The following is a 20,059-nucleotide window of genomic DNA, read 5'->3' as shown; positions in this document are numbered from 1 at the left end:
GGATGAGTTAAAAATAACTTATGTGCTATTGATGCTAGAAATTAAAAAAGAAATTGTTGGAAGTACTCAGCTCACAGGTTGTATCCAAGGGAAGAAACTCCATGGAGAAAAACAAATATTTTCAAAACTTGAATTGAACAAATCCACTTAGTCTGAAACAAAGTGAAGACTGAGAAATACAAGGATAAATTTCCAAGGGTACATCAGATAGCAGCAGTTTTCAAGTTCACATTTTTCCATCAATAAAGTTACTACTGTGAGCACTCAGGTAAAAAAAAAAGTGATATAAGTGACTTATCAAATGGAATTTATGGATGAGAAAGGAAACAAAGCAGTATATCACAATACATAAATATCTTTAAAAAATGACAAATTTTAAACAAAGTGTTTCAGAAACAGCTGGTAGAGCTTTCAGACAAAGGCAACTAATGTTAGGTTAGCCTCACTCAACACCTATGTTTCATTGCAGGCTATAATTCATTCGGGGTTTGAGGAGATGTGGTATGTCACCAAAGACATTCACAATTTCTACAGATGTACTGTAGACAACATTCCAACTGGCTGCATCGCCATATATTGGGGGAGGGGACAACTACACAGGATCAAAAGAAGCTGCAGAGAGCTGTAAACTTAGTCAGTTCTAACATGGACACTAGTCTCTGTAGCATCCAGGGCATCTTCAAGGAGTGATGCCTCAAGAAGTCAGCATCCATCATTAAAGACCTCCATCACCCAGGATGAGCCCTCTTCTCATTGCGACCATCAGGGAGAAGGTACAGGAGCCTGAAGGCACATACTCAATGATTCAGGAATGGCTTCTTCCCCTCTGTCATTTCCGAATGGACATTGAACCCATGAACACCACCTCAGTATTTTTTTATTTTTGCACTACTTATTTAATTGAAAAAATACCTATGTATGAAATTACTGCAATTCAGTTTTTCTCTGTTATTACAGTATTTATTGCATTGTGCTGCTGCCACAAAGACAACAAATTTCACAACATATGCCGATGATATTAAACCTGATTCTGATTATCACAGGGAGAGGACATCCTACCCCCATTGATGACAACACAAGATCTTATTTCAACCTCTCTGAGCAGTAATGTCTCATCCCACAAAGTTGAGTTTACAAGTTAGTCATTAATAAAATGTGGACGTTCTCCAGGAGGATATCTAGTCAGTTATACTGCCAGACTACGCTAACCACCAAATTCACAAGCCATCAGATAATCCAAGAGATAACTAACCTAGAGGACATAGGTCTAGGGTAAGAGCAAGAGATTTAGAGGGTATCCAAGGAAGGAATATTTCACCTTGAGGAAGGTTATACTCAGAAGTAACTGACTATGTAGGTGGTGGAAGCAGGAACTCTCACATTTAAGTAGAAATATTTCGGGTTGAGATGGATAGCCATTTAAAAGATCAATGGGGAACCGACACAGCAGTAGTGTTGAGTGAGGGTTGTGTAAATGTTATGATTGTATTGAATTATGGGGGAGGCTTGTGGTCTGGTGACCCTCAATTATTTTAAGTTTTTCTACTTAGACCAGCACTCGAATTGCCAATGCATAAAACACTACAGAGCAAGTGATGGTAAATGGGATTAGTATAGGTAGGCACATGGGCCTTGTTTCAGTACCGTATCACACTAAGACCAGAAAAGAAACAGTATGATGATGTGAATAAGTCTTTACACTGTATGACTGCCAAGACATTCTGTCACTCTATGTCTATTTACAGCTTGGTGCTCACTACATCAACAATGAAGTGAACGAAAGTCCCTTTAATAATGTACTACCAAAACTGACACCATATTTTGAAGTTCACAAGATGACTTTCTGGTTAAATTTCTTAAACAAGCATAAAATAACAGGACCCAAGATCAATGAACAATTGACCCAAAGCAACCACAATACACATTGCAGAAATAATTAGAAAAAATGAAATGCTATCCACAATATCAGAAGAGGATTGCTGAGTTTTCATTAAATAATTAAAGTGTGAGGACTGTGGATATTCAAAACTCTCATGTCTTTGTAAACTACAGTGAAGGTGCAATAGGCAATTAGGAAGACAAATTTTATATTGGTCTTTAATGCTACAGGAGTTCTACACAAGAATAAACATGTCTTAGTATAATTAAATAGGACTTGATGAGACTATACTTGCAGTTTTGTGTACAACTTTGGTTTTGTACCAAAAAAAAGGGGGGGCAGGGGAATACACTTGCTGCAGAGTGAGTGCAGCGAGTAATTACCTGACTAGTTCCTGGTAGGTCCATCACTTAACTGGAAATGTTCTAAATTCTTAATAGGGTATATATGAAGAGGATGGTTCCCATGACTGAGGGATCTAAAACTAGGGGTAAGAATCTCAGAATATGGAATAGAATATTAACAAGCAATAGAATACTAAGAAGCAACACGAGGAGAAATTTCTTTCCTCAAAAGGTAGCAATTTTTTGGAATTCTACAGCTTGAAGGTTTGTAAAGGTTCAGTCAATGACATCATTCAAAACCCAAAGCAACAATTTTTTTTGCTGTCAGGAAACGGGGGAGTCGGTAGTACGATAACAAGTAACCACTCAGTATCAATAAAGAATCTGCTTAATGATAATTTAACAGAAGTGAAAAAACAAGTTATGAGGTTAACTTAAAGTCATTAATCAAAATGATGCCTGCCAAAAAAAACAGATCACTTTATGTACTTCTACTTCAGTCTAATCAGTTGTCCTTTCTTAAATTAAGTCACATAACTCTTCGGCATCAGTTGATATCCTTAGGACAATGAATCACTCTGGACTATCACTGTCAGCTTTAATCTTTCAACAATGAAGACCTTGCAGAGATGCAACTAGATGTCTGCAGCATTGTAATGATTATGAAACCTTATCCTCTGCTGTGAAGTTTCTCAGACAAGGTTTTTATTGATACACAACAATGTTTTGACAGACAATTCATCCAGAAAGAGAAAATTCAGTAGAATGAGGCAACATTGATTAGAAATTAAGGCCTGAATTGCCTTCACAGGTATATTGTTATTAAAAATGACCAGTTGGTAACTGCAGGAATAATCCATCCCCACAGGCATTATAATCCCTTTGGTCATCTGCCTACATTTCTAAGTTAACATACTGTATTGTCTACACCAAAGGATGAATTATTTTTTCCAAGCAGCTGCAGCTTTTGACTGGCTTCATTTTAATATGCTACCGATTTATTGATCATTATTAAATCGTGTATAAATGGTGAATAAATCTGTCATACAATCTGCTAAATGCTTTACCAGCTGCAGTGCCTCACCAGTGCTCTGTAGGCACATTAACCTGCAGATAATGCAGTTTAGATAATTAGTTACTTAAAATAGTTAAAATAGAATGATTTTTTGAGTGACAGACTTCCTGCGAGCTCCTCTTTCTTTCATGATAAATAATTTTCAGAGACAGTTTCTTCCATTGTGGAGAGCTACACAAAAGTTAGTATAATTTAAACAGTAGGTTTTATAATATAAAACAGTAGGTATGTTTTAGAACTCTATTTTCATTGCTGCTGACTAGTTATAAGATGGCCTTGCTATTTGTTGCAGAGCCCTTCTCTCTCACCCCTGCTCTGTTGCTGTCATAAATCACACTGCAGGGTGTAGCCCTTTCACTTCAATAAAATGCAAATACAAGGGCAGGCCACCACGAGTGGACAGGCTTCAAAAGCAGGAACTAAAGTAATAGTTCCCAAAGGGACTCCTATGAGGGAGATAACAAAGTCAAGCTCTACAAGACATTGGACATTTTGGGGGACGGGGCAGATAACAGTTGTCAGATTAGCTGTGACCAAGCTACGTTCTAATTGGTTCTGCTTCCAGTCTCATGCCAGATGTAATTTAGACATTATGCATTGCAGCTGTTCATCCCATATATTTTTCCAATTATTTGTATTACTTTAGTAGCACTGAGCACCAAATAGATAAGGATCTGACTGGTTGGGGTGGCGGGGGGTAGGGTGATCATTTTTTTAAACTTCTGCAGAACAGCTGTATTTTTCACAATGCTGATCTTGGCAGAATCTCATTTCTGAGTAAGAACAGCAAATTGTTAACAAGTGGTGTGTCATTGCTTTTGAAGAGCTGCAACCTGGCCTTTGAAGAAACAAAACTCTTAGATCAGCATAAAATTTTGTTGAGATACTAAGATTACACATGGCCTACATGTGTACCACTATTGCAGCTTCCACCTAACCCAGTAGATAATGGAATGGTTACTGATCCAGAAGTATTTTAATGATTTCACAAAACCTGGCATGGGTGAGAGATCAGCTCTTCTTGGTCACAATTAGATCAGGAGACCCAACAAAAGGCTCCTCAAATGTATTTTCTCCTTCCTTCAAGGTGACACTTGAGGAGACTGTACTAAGCAATCGTGCACATGTGTGCTTCAAGCAGGGGAGGGAAAAAAAGTCTCAGTAGGTCAAGCAGCATCTGTGGAAGCAAAAGTTGTATTACAACATTTCAAGACTGAGGAGAAAGAGGAAACTTTGTCAGTATATATCAGTCTGAGGGAGGGGTGGGACACCTGGTAGGTGATAAGTTGAAACAGATTTGGAGGGGAATGGGAAAGGGTTGGGAAATGTGAACAAAAGAAGAAGAAGCCTAGGTGGACAGGTAAGTGTCGTGTTGAAGAAGAACTCAAAGGAATGGGTTACCTGTGAATGGAAAATTCAATAGTCTTACCAGTTTTCCATTATCAGGTACCTACAGTCCCAGTGTTCTTCTCCCACACTCACAAAAATCACCTGTCTACCCAGGTTTCTTCTTCTTTTGTGAATCTATCCTATCCCCTTCCTCATCCACCACCTGGCCTATCATCTTCTCCCTCCACTGGTTCCATCTATAACCTACCAGCTCAGTCCTATCCCTCCCCTTATACTGCTGTACTCTGGCAATGTTTCCTTTCTTCTCGTAGACCAGATGCTGCCCTAAACATCAGCCCAAAATGTCACCTTACACCATGGATGCTGCTTGATCCACTAAGTTCTGCTAGCATTCTTTTTTATGTTCTAGATTCCAGCCGCTGCAGCTTCTTTTGTCTAAGCTTTGCTTGATCCTCTTTTGGCAAAATGAACTACGATTCATGAAAGCAAATGGTACTCCTCAGAGAAATCAAAAAGGTAGGTGTATGCATGTGACCACATTCTAGAATTCTAGATCTTGTCGTACAGCTACAGATTGGCAGGTATGATACTGTGGCCATCACTGAGACATGGCTAAAGGATGCATGTGTCTGCGAGCTGAACATCCAAGAATACACGGTGTATCGGAAAGACAGACAGGCAGGCAGAGGGGGTGGCGTGGCTTTATTGGTAAGAAATGATATTAAATCATTCGAAAGAGGTGACATAGGATCGGAAGGTGCAGAATCTTTATGGGTTGAGCTAAGAAATCGCAGGGGTAAAAGGACCCTGACGGCAGTTATAGTATATACAGGCCTCCTAACAGCTGCAGTGATGTGGACTACAAATTACAACAGGAAATAGAAAAGACTTGTCAGAAGGACAGTGTTATGAAAATTGTGGGGAATTTTAACAGGTGAGTGAATTGGGAAAATCAGGTTGGCACTGGATCTCAAGAGAGAGAATTTGTAGAATGTCTGTGGGATGGCTTTTTAGAACAGCTTGTTGTTGAGCCCACTAGGGGATCGGCTGTACTGGATTGGGTATTGTGTAATGAACCAGAGGTGATTAGAGAGATTGAGGTGAAGGAACCCTTAGGAGGCAGTGATCATAACATGATTGAGTTCATTGTGAAGTTTGAGAAAGAGAAGCCGAAATCCGATGTGTCGTTATTTCAGTTCAGTAAAGGAAATTACAGTGGCATGAGAGAAGAACTGGCCAAAGTTGACTGGAAAGGGACACTAGCGGGAAGGACGGCAGAGCAGCAGTGGCTGGACTTTATGCGAGAAGTGAGGAAGGTGCAAGACAGATATATTCCAAAAAAGAAGAAATTTTCAAATGGAAAAAGGATGCAACCATGGCTGCCAAGAGAAGTCAAAGCCAAAGTTAAAGCAAAGGAGAGGGCATACAAGGAAGCAAAAATTAGTGGAAAGACAGAGGGTTGGGAAGTTTTTAAAAGCTTACAAAAGGAAACTAAGAAGGTCATTAAGAGGGAAAAGATGAACTATGAAAGGAAGCTAGCAAATAATATCAAAGAGGATACTAAAAGTATATAAAGAGTAAAAGACAGGTGAGAGTACATATAGGACCGATAGAAAATGATGCTGGAGAAATTGTAATGGGAGATAAGGAGATGGCAGAGGAACTAAACGAGTATTTTGCATCAGTCTTCACTGAGGAAGACATCAGCAGTATACCGGACGCTCAAGGGTGTCAGGGAAGAGAAGTGTGCGCAGTCACAATTACGACAGAGAAAGTACTCAGGAAGCTGAATAGTCTAAGGGGAGATAAATCTTCCGGACCAGATGGAATGCACCCTCATGTTCTGAAGGAAGTAGCTGTGGAGATTGCGGAGGCATTAGTAATGATCTTTCAAAAGTCAATAGATTCTGCAATGGTTCAAGAGGACTGGAAGACTGCAAATGTCACTCCGCTATTTAAGAAAGGGGCAAGGAAGCAAAAAGGAAATTATAGACCTATTAGCTTGACATCAAGGTTGGGAAGTTGTTGGAGTCGATTGTCAAGAATGAGGTTACGGAGTACCTGGAGGCATATGACAAGATAGGCAGAACTCAGCATGGTTTCCTTAAAGGAAAATCCTGCCTGACAAACTTATTGCAATTTTTTGAGGAAATTACAAGTAGGCTAGACAAGGGAGATGCAGTGGATGTTGTAGATTTGGATTTTCAGAAGGCCTTTGACAAGGTGCCACACATGAGGCTGCTTAACAAGATAAGGGCCCATGGAATTACGGGAAAGTTACATACGTGGATAGAGCGTTGTCTGATTGGCAGGAAACAGAGAGTGGGAATAAAGGGATCCCATTCTGGTTGGCTGCCGGTTACCAGTGGTGTTCCACAGGGGTCCGTGTTGGGGCCGCTTCTTTTTACGTTGTACGTCAACAATTTGGATTATGGAATAGATGGCTTTGTGGCTAAGTTTGCTGATGATGCAAAGATAGGTGGAGGGGCCGGTAGAGCTGAGGAAACAGGGAGTCTGCAGAGAGACTTGGATAGATTGGGAGAATGGGCAAAGAAGTGGCAAATGAAATACAATGTTGGAAAGTGTATGGTTATGCACTTTCACAGAAGAAATAAACGGGCAGACTATTGTTTAAATTGGAAGAGAATTCAAAGTTCTGAGATGCATCAGGACTTGGGAGTCCTCATGCAGGATACCCTTAAGATTAACCTCCAGGTTGAGTCGGTGGTGAAGAAGGCGAATGCAATGTTGGCATTCATTTCTAGAGGAACAGAGTATAGGAGCAGGGATGTGATGTTGAGGCTCTATAAGGCACTGGTAAGACCTCACTTGGATTACTGTGGGCAGTTTTGGGCTCCTTATTTAAGACGTTGGAGAGGGTTCAGAGAAGATTCACTGGAATGATTCCGGGAATGAGAGGGTTAACATATGAGGAACGTTTGTCTGCTCTTGGACTGTATTCCTTGGAGTTTAGAAGAATGAGGGGGAACCTCATAGAAACATTTCGAATGTTGAAAGGCATGGACAGAGTGGATGTGGCAAAATTGTTTCCCATGATGGGGGAGTCTAGTACGAGAGGGCAAGACTTAAGGATTAAAGGGCGTCCATTCAGAACAGAGATGTGAGGAAGTTTTTTTAGCCAGAGGGTGGTGAATCTATGGAAGTTGTTGCCACGGGCAGCAGTAGAGGCCAAGTCATTGGGTGTATTTAAGGCAGAGATTGATAGGTATCTGAGTAGCCAGGGCATCAAAGGTTATGGTGAGAAGGTGGGGGAGTGGGACTAAATGGGAGAATGGATCAGCTCATGATAAAATGGCGAAGCAAACTCAATGGGCCGAATGGCCGACTTCTGCTCCTTTGTCTTATGGTCTTATGGTCTAATTCACCTTGACATATCAATCAGTAGTAACTTTTTTCTTGCCATTGTTCAGCTTTTGGAAATCAGAATTCCAGTTAGAAATGGCTGATCTAGTTAGTTCCTGTCCTCCTCAGCACAACCTACCATCCTTTTAGCATAAAGTGCAACAACATAGATCTTCAATACAGTCAGTGCACCTTGGAATGTCTTTCCGTCCCCTGTATGCTCGTTCCCCTGATGTTGCTGTAGTCTCACTGACAAAATGAATGCTGCAAAAGCTGCCAGTAGCAGAATAAATGCACAAAGAAACAATCAAGGAATGTGCTTCTTTTATAATAAGGAAGCCTTTGACAATCATTATGCATGGCCGTGTTGCGTGCTCATTTTGATCTGAGATTGTGGTTTTCATTTTCACAAATTCAAATCAGTACAGGAAGACATTATTACAAAGTTTTTACATTTTAAAAACGGAAGTGTTCAAGGCAAATATGCTTCATTCAGCATTTCATAACTCAAGATATGAATAATTAAAATAAAAGGAAAATCTGCTTTCAAATGACACATATCAACCAAAATATTACTGGAACAAATAAGGGCAAATAAGGGCTTTTCTGGGTTACTTACCGGGTAGTTATCGCTTACAAAAATATATACAGGTGACAATATAAGCTGCAGCATGGTCTCCTTGTAACCCTTCTTCATTTCAAAACAAAGCCTCTCCAGGAATGCTGATGGGCATTCTGAACCATCACCACTACAATGCTGAAAGAGGTCAAAATTTTAAACTTCAGGCTATTAAACTTACTCACACTTCAATTTCTGAATCACATAGATTAATACATTTAAGTTGTTAATCTAGTTTAATTGACCGTACTAGGATATTTTAACAAAAGCCTTCACATGAATAGCTGGGTGAACAACTATACGTGCACACACATGTGAAGCAAAGAGACAGTAGTAGCCCAACTGTATTCAGTTTTCTACATGTAACACAGAAAAGGCAATAATATATATAATTCACACATAATTACATAAACTTTCTGATTAATTTCTTCTAAGAAATTTATTAAAACAGTTGTAGACAAGTGTATCCTCACTAAATCATTCCAAGTCTTCTCCAATCAGAAGCCCTGAATGAACCATGAAATCCAAAATCTGCTGAGAGCCAGATCAGAAGCATTCAAGTCTTTAACCAAGAAAATTACAAGAGGTCCAGTACAATCTCCGGAAAGCCATTTCACCATTGAAGCAGAAATTCTGGACCAAACTTGAATAAACAAAGGATGCTTGGCAATTGTGGCAGTGCTTGAATACTATCACCTCTTACAAAGTTCAATCAAGTGACATGGGAGACAGCAGGGCTTCACTTCCAGATGAGCTCAATGCCTTCTATGCTCACTTTGACCACCAAAACTTGGAGGAACCATCACAAACTTCCACATCCCCTGATGATCATATGATTTCCATCTCTGCCTTCAGGAGGGCGAACCCGCGAAAAGCATTGGACCTGGACAGGGTACCTAGCCACATACTAAAGGCCAATGCTGATCAACTGGCTGGTGAGTTCACTGAGATCTTTAACTCTTGCTTCAGCAGTGTGCAGTACCCACCTGCTTCAAGCAGACTTCAATTATACCGGTGCCCAAGAAAAATGTGGTGACCTACCTCAATGACTATTGCCCAGTAAGTAGCATTAACATCCACAGCAATTAAGTGATTTGAGAGGTTGGTGATGAAACATATCAATTCCTGCCTGAGAGGCAACTTAGATCCGCTCAGTTTGCCTACAGGAGGAACAGGTCCATAGCAGATGCTGTCTCAATCTCATTTGTTTCTTCACTCAACCCTGGAAAATCTGGACAGCAAAGGTCCATACACCAGAATGCACTTTATCAACTACTGCTCAGTAATCAATATCACCGTTCCCTCAAAACTAATCAACAAACTCCAAGACCTTGGCCTCATAACCCCTTCAGATTGGCAACATCTCCTCCACGATTTCCATCAGTGCAGGTGCACCACAAGGCATTATGCTTAGCCCCCTGTTCTACTTGCTTTACACTTATGACTGTCTAGCTAAAGCACAGCTCTAATGCCATATTCAAGTTTGCTGATGACATCACTGTCGTAGGCCAAACCATAGGTGGTGATGAATCAGTATATATAGGAGAATGACTGAAAATCTGGCTGAATGATATCATAACAACAATCTCTCACTCATTGTCAGCAAGACTAATAAACTGATTATAGACTTCAGGAAAAGGAAACCAGTCCATGAGCCAATCCTCATTGGAGGATCAGAGGTAGAGAGAGGTGGCAACTTCAAATTCCTAGGTATTATTTCAGAGGACCTGTCCAGGACCCAGCACGTAAGTGCAAATACGAAGAAAGCACAGCAGCACCTCTATTTCCTTAGGAGTTTACAGAAATTTGACATGACATCTAAAACTTTGACAAACTTCCACAAATGTGTAGAGAGAAGTATATAGACTGGTTACTTCACAGCCTGATCTGGAAACACCGATGCCCTTCAGTGAAAAGGCTTATTCCATCACGGGGAAAGCCCTCCCTACCAATGAGCACATCAACATGGAGTGCAGTCACAAGAAAGCAGCATCCATCATCAAGGACCCCCACCATCCAGACCTTGCTCTCTTCTCACTGCTGCCAGGTCAATTAAAATGTAGTAGTATCAAGGACGTTAGCAAGAACCAAACTGTTTTGTTGAAAGCACAAAACAGTAAAAGCATTACACCATACATAAGAACATATTAAAGAATGGTCAGCTATTTGACCCCCGTGCCTTCCTGCACATCAAAAAAATTGTGGTTGATCTTTTATGTTAGTCTAATTTTCCTGCAATACTTCCATATCCCTTGATTCCTTTCAATATCTAAAATTTATCTTTTTTTTAAAATGTATGGAATGACTGAACTCCCAATGCCCTCTTAAATAGAGAATTTCAAAGATCCAGGATTCTCGTGAAAAAAATTCTTTTCATTTCTCATAAGACCCACTCGCCCTGTAAAGCACGATTCCCGCTTCAGTGACAGAATCTGTAAGCCTACACTGTACCTAATAAAGTAGCCGAGTATATGCTCGTGGCTTAAAGTAATTTTATTATTAAAATACAAACAATTCATGCCACCATATACAAACCTGAGATTCATTTTCATGTGGGCATACTCAATAAATCCAATAACCCAAACAGAATGAATGGAAGACCTCACCAACAGGGCAGACAACCAGTGTGCAAAAGGCAACTGAGGGAGGAAGGGAGGAAGGGAGGAAGGGAGGAAGGGAGGAAGGGAGGAAGGGAGGAAGGGAGGAAGGGAGGGAGGGAGGGAGGGAGGGAGGGAGGGAGGGAGGGAGGAAGGGAGGAAGGGAGGAAGGGAGGAAGGGAGGAAGGGAGGGAGGAAGGAAGGAAGGAAGGGAGGAAGGAAGGAAGGAAGGAGCAATAAATATCAAGAACATGAGATGGAGAGTCATTGAAAGTGAGTCCTTAGGCTGTGGGAAATGTTCAGTTCAGAGATGGGGCAAGTGAAGTTGAGTGAAGTTATCCCCTCTGCTTCAAGAATCTGATGTTTGAGGGTTGATAACTGTTCCTGAAACTTCAGGCTCCTGTACATTCTTTCTGACAGCAGCAGCCAGAAGAAAGCACGACATGGGTAGTGGGGATCCCTGATGCTATTTTCCTGCAACAACGCTCCATGTAGATGTGCTCAATGGTGGGAAGGATTTTATCCACAACTATCTGGACTGTATCCACTACTTTTTTGTAGGTTATTCCATTCAGGGGCATTAGTGTTTCCATACCAGGCTATGATGCAGCCAGTCAATATATTCTCCACCACACATCCAAAGAAGTTTGTCAAAGTTTGAGATGTCATGCCGAATCTTTGCAAAATTCTAAGTAGAGGTGCAGCCATGTTTTCTTTGTAATTGCACTTATGTGCTGGGCCCACTACAGGTCCTCTGAAATGATAACTCTGAGGAATTTAGTGTTGCTTAAGTTGCTGCTGTAGCCCATCCACTTCAAGGTTCAAAATGTTGTGCGCTCAAGAGAAACTCTTCTGCACACCACTGTTGTAACATGTGGTTAACTGAATTACTATTGCCTTCTTGTCAGTTTTAACCAGTCTGCCATCCTCCTCTGACCCTCTCATTAACAAGGCTTTATCACCCACAGAACTGCCACTTATTCCACTTTCAAAGTCACTTCAATCACATTTTTTCCCCTTTCTGATGTTTGGTCTGAGCAACAATTCGAACCTCTTGACCATGTCTGCATGCTTTTATGTATCAAGTTGTTACTACATGATTGACTAATTAGATATTTGCATTAAGGAACAGGTGTACAAGTAAAGTGGCCACTGAGTGTACATCAGCTTCACTATCAACCTTAGAGCTTACACAACTGAAGTGGAAGGAGTCATCATTGACCCCAAAGGTCGGCCTCATTACATTTCAATCTTCCCTTTAAAACGAAGGAAACAACATTTTGCACATCGATATTTTGATTCAGTTATTTTTGTGAACATCTGCCATCACACCTTGTGATATCTTGATAGCTGGCTTTTCAATTTTGATACTCAATTAGAATCTCTGAATTATAATGCCATTTTTAGTGCATCAAAAGGTGACAGAGTTATGACATTGTGCAATTAAATGCAGCCAATTTATGTATTTGCATATTTTCCATATCCATAAAATCACTTCAGAGATAGAACAAATAAAGCTGATTATATTTTTACATTTACACATCACAGTTATTTATTGTACGTTATCTAACTGGCCTTCAGCTGCTTGACCTGGCAAGCAATTTCAGAAAGCAGAGAGGTATCAACCAAACTGATGCAGTTCTGGAACATACAAAAGTTGGAATAGGAAAGGACAGATTTCCTTGCAATTGTGTTTTGAAATAACAACTCAGTCGCTTTATAGTTGCCATTATTGATACCGGCTTTGCTTTCCAGATTTACTTAATTAACTCATCTCTCTCAATTACTTGCCCAGAACTCTGAAATCACTAACTCAATAACATAATCACTCTACCAGCACTAACACAACTATATCAATTTTCAAGTGTGGAAATACAAATCAAAGATTCAATGGCAGCTTATTTAAACCACAAAGGGAACATATTTTCTGATGCATTTCACTTACCACTGGGAGTCTTCCATGTACTTTATATAAATTAATGAGGACAGAGATATCCCAAGGGCGGAGAGTAAGTGGGTGAATTTGCTTACTTCCACCCTCAGTTTCTTTTTTCTCATTTTCTTCAACACCAACTGCTGTCCATCCAGAACTAGAAGATGTTGACAATGACAGAACAGGACTTGTCAGAGCTTCCTCGAAGTCTGTATACATGTCATCTTCTCCAAAGTAGTTTTCCTTTTTAAAATTAAAAAGACTTGTCATACATGTGTGAAAAGATTATCAGAATCAAGTTTATTATCACCGGTATGTGATGTGAAATTTGTTAACTTAGTAGCAGCAGTTCAATGCAATATATAATACAGAAGGAAAAAAATAAAATAATAATAATAAATAAATCAATCTTATTCAGTATACTTTATACAGCATACGTATATTGAATACATTAAAATTCGGGCAAACAACAGAAATACTATATATTAAAAAAGTGAGGCAGTGTCCAAGGGTTCAATGTCCATTTAGGAATCGGATGGCAGAGGGGAAGAAGCTGTTCCTGAATTGCTGAATGTGTGCCTTCAGGCTTCTGTATCTCCTACCTGATGCATGCTGCTTTTCTGAGACACCGCTGCCTGAAGATGTCCTGGATACTTTGTAGGCTAATACCAAAGATGGAGCTGACCAAATTTACAAACCTTTGCAGCTTCTTTTGGTCCTCTGCAATAGCGCCCCGCACCCCCCCCCCCATACCAGACAGTGATGCAGCCTGTCAGAATGCTTTCCACTGTACATCTCTAGAAGTTTTTGAGTGTATTTGTTGATATACCAAATCTCTTCAAACTCCTAATAAAGTATAGCCGCCGTCTTGCCTTCTTTATAACTGTATCAAAATGTTGGGACCAGGTAAGATCCTCAGAGATCTTGACACTCAAAACTGCTCACTCTCTCCACTTCTAATCCCTCTACAAGCATTGGTATGTGCTCCTTCGTCTTACCCTTCAGAAGTCCACAATCAGCTCTTTCATCTTAATGACACCGAGTGCTAGGTTGCTGCTGCAGCACCTCTCCACTAGTTGGCATATCTTACTCCTGTACACCCTCTCGTCACCACCTGAGATTCTACCAACACTGGTTGTATCGTCAGCAAATTTATAGATGGTATTTGAGCTATGCCTAGCCACACAGTCATGGGTATACAAAGAGTAGGGCAGTGGACTAAGCACACACCCGTGAGGTGCACCAATGTTGATTGTCAGCAAGGAGATGTCATCACCAATCTGCACAGATTATTCAGGAGAAGCAAAAGTATAATATTACAACAACTGATAGGTGCTCTGCTAATATCTAGAAAAAAGTTGCATAACATATTGTATAATCAGGTGAAAAAAATCCAAGCACACTTTGGATCTCTCAGTCTCTTTAACTCGATGACTCAAAATAAAACATCCATTTTAAAAATCTGAATTAACACATGCTGCTCCATGCATATTCTACCTAGTAATAGTATCCACTTATGACCTGAACAATATGTGCACCTATCACAAATGTACTTAAGTGTCTCCTAATATAAACCAAATAAATATTTAGTGAGACAGGGGTTTATACAAATTACTAACTTCCTTGTTCACATTAAGAAACACAGGAACCAGTATTTATAACCATACTCATTGAATTCCAACAACGTAACTTACCCTCACATGATACTGCAACATTTAAAAAGCAATACTTCCACCACATCAGTTGCTCAGCTTACTCGTATTCAACAAAATATCTTTTGAAAACTTTGCCACTTTTCGAATTTCTGAGTCTGCATTAAGCTTTTAGCAATCTATTTGGAAGTCAGTAGTTTACAAATTTTTCCACTTACAAAAATAGCCCAAACTCTTATTTTATTCCTCTCTCATAAAGAGAACACATACTATAACAAAAATGTGCAATTTACTTTACAATAAAACCTAACAATTTCCATTTAAGTTATTCTCTATGGAAAGCAACTTTCATTTTGTATTTGTACATGCATATTTAACTGAAAATTTAAAATAAAATCACTACACGGCCTTTTGGCTAAGATTAAAAAGAAGAAAATAAATAAATAAAAGAAAATTTAAAATAAGGACAAAAATATGCTGTGATTTCAGATCGATGATCATCCATCAGGATTTGCAAAATTCTGCTTAAATATTTAAAGGCTTGTTTGACTTTATGTTAAGAACTGGTCAAAAGATCACAAAAACCATTCCTAGCTGATGCTTGGTTATTATCAAAATTGAATATTTACATCCATTGTTTACATCCACCTGCTGACCCCAGTCAGTATGGATCGACAACAACATCTCCTCCATAATCACCACCAGCACAGGGGTACCACAAGGCTGTGTGCTTAGTCACCTGCTCTACTCACTTTCTACTTATTACTGTGAGGCTAAGTATAGTTTCAATGCCATTTTTAAGTTTGATGACTTAATGTTGTCAATGCTATTGGCTGAATCAAAGGTGGTGAAGAATCAGCATATAAGAGGGAGACTGAAAATCTGGCTGAACATGCCACCATAACAACCTCTCGCTTAACATCAGCAAAACCAAAGAGCTGATCACTAACTACACGAGGAGGAAATCGAAGGTCCATGAGGCAATTCTCATCAGGGGATCAGAGCTGGAAAGAGTCACTAACTTTAAATTCAGCAGCAGAGGATCTGTTCTTAGTCTGCTACGTAAGTGCCATTACAAAGAAGGCATAGCAGTGCCTCTACTTCCTTAAAAGTTTATGAAGATTTGGCATGTCATCTAAATCTCTGACGAATTTCAATATATGCACAGTGGAGAGTTTCGTCTTGGCCTGGTATGGAAACACCAATGTCCTAAAATGGAAAACTTACAAAAAGTAGTGGATATGGCCCAGTTCATCACAGATAAAGCTCTCCCCATCACATTGGTCGCAGGAAAGCAGCATCCATCAAGAAATCAACTATCCAAGCCATGCTGTCTTCTCACTGCTGCCAACAAGAAGGTGGTACAGGAGCTTTAGGTCCTACACCACCAGGTTCTGGAACAGTTATCACCCCTCAAACATCAGGCCCCTAAACCAGAGCTTCTAACTTCACTCACCCCAACACTGAATTGAATTCACAACCCGTGGATTCACTTTCGAGGACTCTACAACCCATGTTTTCAATATTTATTACTTATTTATTTATTATTATTATTATTATTTTGTTTTCTTTTTTGTATTTGCACATTGGTTGTTCGTCTCTATTCGTAGTGCGCAGTTTTTTTCATTGATTCTATTGTGTTTCTTTGTGTTTACAGTGAATGCACGCAAGAAATGAATCACAGTTTAGTACATGGCAATATATATGTACTTTGATAATAAATTTACTTTTGAACTTTAAATTGTTTGTACCAAACCAACTGTGTTATTACTTTATCATGTTGCTTAAATTCAATCAAAATATTTTGTACTCAATCATGCACCAAAAAGGAAGAAATGGAAGTATTCCTACATATATTTTCTGTTTCGTTTAACCACGAGAGCAAATTTTATATACTTTACATGGCAGGACAATGTTCACAATGATACCAACATGAAATTGCTGCATAATTGTGGTTGACAGCTTAAATCACAAATCTAATTGCTACATCTATCTTAGTATCTGAGTTTCACACCTAAGCTATTTAAGTGAATGGTGATTTGAGTTTAGCAGTTTCCCCTTTCATACATTAATTATTAAGACTCTTAATAGTAAATAGAGGACACAGAAGCTGCTTCAACCTGTTTATTAGCTGTTACTTCTACCATACACTCACTCTTCCTTGGAAATGAAATGGGCAGACAATGGCAGGGGGTGAAGTAAGACAAAGAGGGATGAAGAATTCCCAATCCTGCTTATCCTCTAGAACTCTGCTGAAAGTTTGACTGTATAAACTCGTAAACATCACACGCATTAAACAGATTGTGACACTTACTATCAAGTCACACCGGTGAGATACTGTGACATAAGCCAACATTCTCTCTCCCTACTGAATGGGGCATACTTAAAAGACAAACAGTAAGTTTCAATTTATTTAGAAAATCTGGCTTAAACATCAGATTGGCAAGTAAATGATCTTTACCTTTATACACAACAATGCTTTAAGCAATGGACCATAGAGAGTGATTTGTGAATCTGGAGCCATTTCTAGTTCCACATGTAGTTTATCAGGTAAAAGTTCAGATGGGTCTATCCGCAGTTTTTGTGAAACTATAGGAGAATGCATAATTCGTTCTGAAGTCTTCTGTGATGATCTTGATGTTAACTGCTGCATTTCAAATACTTTAAGAAAAAATATATATTTAATAAAAATCATTTTACAGATAGCGTTGTTATTAAAACCAATCTTTCATTTGATAATAGATCTTCTCAACTATTATAACTGATCTTTGAACAAGCTCAAGAGCTGAAAATGTTGTATAAAGTACAACAGAAACACTTGAAATTGTTTCAGCACCAACTTAACTTTTGCATGCATCATCGTAGGTTGAATTGAAATAAATACCAGGTGCAATCAAAAAATGGACAGAGGAAAATAAAGAATCATGGAAATAGGGATTAAGCTATGTGACCCTTTCCTCCCATTCGATATAATCAAGGCTGATCATCCAAATTTAACACCCTATTCCAGAGTTCTCCTAATATCCCTCAATTCTTCTATTTTAAGAATAATATTTAACCCTATTGAATATAGGTAATGATTTGGTTTGAATGTCTTTTGTTGCAGGAAACTCCACAGGAGACACAACCACTGCCTAGAAGTTTCTCCTCATCTTAATTTAAAAGGTTCACCCCTTTTCCTTAGACAGTGAGCCATGTCCTGAACTCCTGTGTCATCATCGTTCCTGCATATAAGCAGCTGTTTGATTTCTGTTGCTTTCTGTGGGATTTCCTCTCATTCTTCTATTGGACATACATTTGACTGACTCAATTTCTTTTCATATATCAGTCCTGTCATAATAGGAATCATTCTGAACTTTAACTGAACTCCTTTCAAAGAAAGAAGATACTTTCTTAACCTAACACAGCAAAGCTGTACACAATATCTAACAACAGCTGCATCAAGGCAATGCACAATTGTAGTAAGACATCACTACTCCTATATTTCTGTCCCCTCACTGTGAAATCTAGCCATCATAATGCCTACCTCCAGCAAATGATGAAAATAGTGTTGTTGCACCTCCTAATCTATTCTCATCTGGATAATCATCTGCCTGCCAATTATTGCCACCATTTATTCACATTACATTGTATCTGCCATGTTTCTGTCACTCCTCAAATATATCCAGACTAATCTTGAACTTCTCTGCTTCTTCCTCAAGGTTCACTCTCCCGTGTACCATGCCATCTGCAAACTTGGAAATATTAAATTTCCTCATCTAAAATCATCAAGCATATTCCCTAATACTGACATCAGATTTTTCTCCTCTATCTCATTTTAACAATATTTGTACCATCCAAAGCAACACGCACAAAATGCTGGAGGAACTTAGCAGGCCAGGCAGCATCAATTGAAAAGAGTAAACAGTCAACGTTTCAGGCAGAGACCTTTCATAAAGACTGTATCCTCCAATCAGTTGGAAGTATACCAGAAGCTAAACAATTTGGAAAACGGCAATCAATACTTTCACTAGGGCCTATTGAGTACTCTGGAATACAAACTGAGCCCTGGAGATTTATCAGTCTATAATCCCTTCAATTGTTTAACACAATTTCTGTACTAACAATTTCTCCTTCTCACTTGACACAACAATTTTGGGAAGATACACATATCCTTTTTTGTGAACATAGAAATAATGTTTTAATATTTATTTAGACTATCTTTTCTTTGTTCTTCATTTTATTAGTTGTTTTTCCACATAGCTACAGAAGCATTTTAGCTTCTTGATTTTATCTTCTTGGCTGGCTAACTCTCATGCGCTGTATTCCACTTCCTAATTAATTCTTTTGTCCATCTTTGTTGAATTATAAAACCATTCCCAATCCTCAGGGTTGCCATATATTTATTCCCCAATTCCAGCATATACCCAGCGTATGCCACATATAGTCATGGTTTCCTTTATTCAGGATCATATCTAGTCTCAAATTAACATATGCACATTCCATCTTAACGATTACTCTCATATTATGATCACTTTTTCCAAAGAGACCCCACAAAATAATGCTAATTATTGATCCTTTCACATTAAATAGTACCCATTCTATATGGCCCACTACTTATTTGGCTTCTCAATATATTGGTCCAAATGCCCATCATGGATGTACTCTAGAAATTGCTCTTCTGGTTGAATAATGGTGGTCTGATTTGCCCAAATTATATGTAGACTTAAGTCACCCATTATTAACGTAGTCTTCTTACTATGTTCATTTCTAATTGTTTGTTTAATACCAAGCGCATTTATGTGCGTGTGCGTACGCGTGTGTGGTCCATATTCTTAGTTGCTCCTCGGGTTTTTCAGAACGAATGTTCTTCCACACCATTGATTTTATTTCACCTTCTACAAGCAATGTCTTTCCACATCCCTTCCCTTTTTGCTTGTCCCTCATCAGTACTAAGTACCTCGGGATATTTAGGTCCCATTCCTAAACACCTTGCAGCCATATCCCCAGAACTGTGATTTCTTTCTCCATAAATATTGTATTGGTTTAACAGCTTTAAAATTGGTTACATTACCAGGTACAGACACATGTAAAGTGAAGGAGGGGTACAAATAAAGTTGGAAAAAGAAAAGAGTTTGAAGTCTCTGATGCTAATTTTACAATTCTCTTTGGATGAGACAGATCCTAATTAGCTACATTTATTTAAAAATAAATAGAAATAAGCCATGTAATTCCATCTCAATCAACCTACAACACTGAGTCACGTCA

At 39.0% G+C, this 20,059-nt stretch overlaps 1 protein-coding gene across 6 annotated transcripts in view; it reads right to left on the bottom strand.

The window, feature by feature from the left end:
* The window catches only part of kiaa1109 (KIAA1109 ortholog), a 439,747-nt gene that overhangs the window by 271,671 nt on the left and 148,017 nt on the right, over positions 1-20,059 (bottom strand). For 5 of the 6 annotated variants that reach the window (XM_063046524.1, XM_063046528.1, XM_063046526.1 and 2 more), the window contains exons 20-22: positions 17,274-17,473; positions 13,173-13,403; positions 8,631-8,768 (exon numbers count right to left, since the gene is read on the bottom strand). In XM_063046524.1, coding sequence (XP_062902594.1) covers positions 8,631-8,768; positions 13,173-13,403; positions 17,274-17,473 — 569 coding nt within the window. Of the gene's footprint in view, positions 1-8,630; positions 8,769-13,172; positions 13,404-16,039; positions 16,252-17,273; positions 17,474-20,059 lie in introns of those variants that run through there. The other variant, XM_063046530.1, reaches the window with a different exon arrangement.

Source organism: Mobula hypostoma, chromosome 4 (assembly GCF_963921235.1).
Source record: "Mobula hypostoma chromosome 4, sMobHyp1.1, whole genome shotgun sequence".
Taxonomy (NCBI): domain Eukaryota; kingdom Metazoa; phylum Chordata; class Chondrichthyes; order Myliobatiformes; family Myliobatidae; genus Mobula; species Mobula hypostoma.
This window is presented reverse-complemented; position numbering and strand designations above follow the sequence as displayed.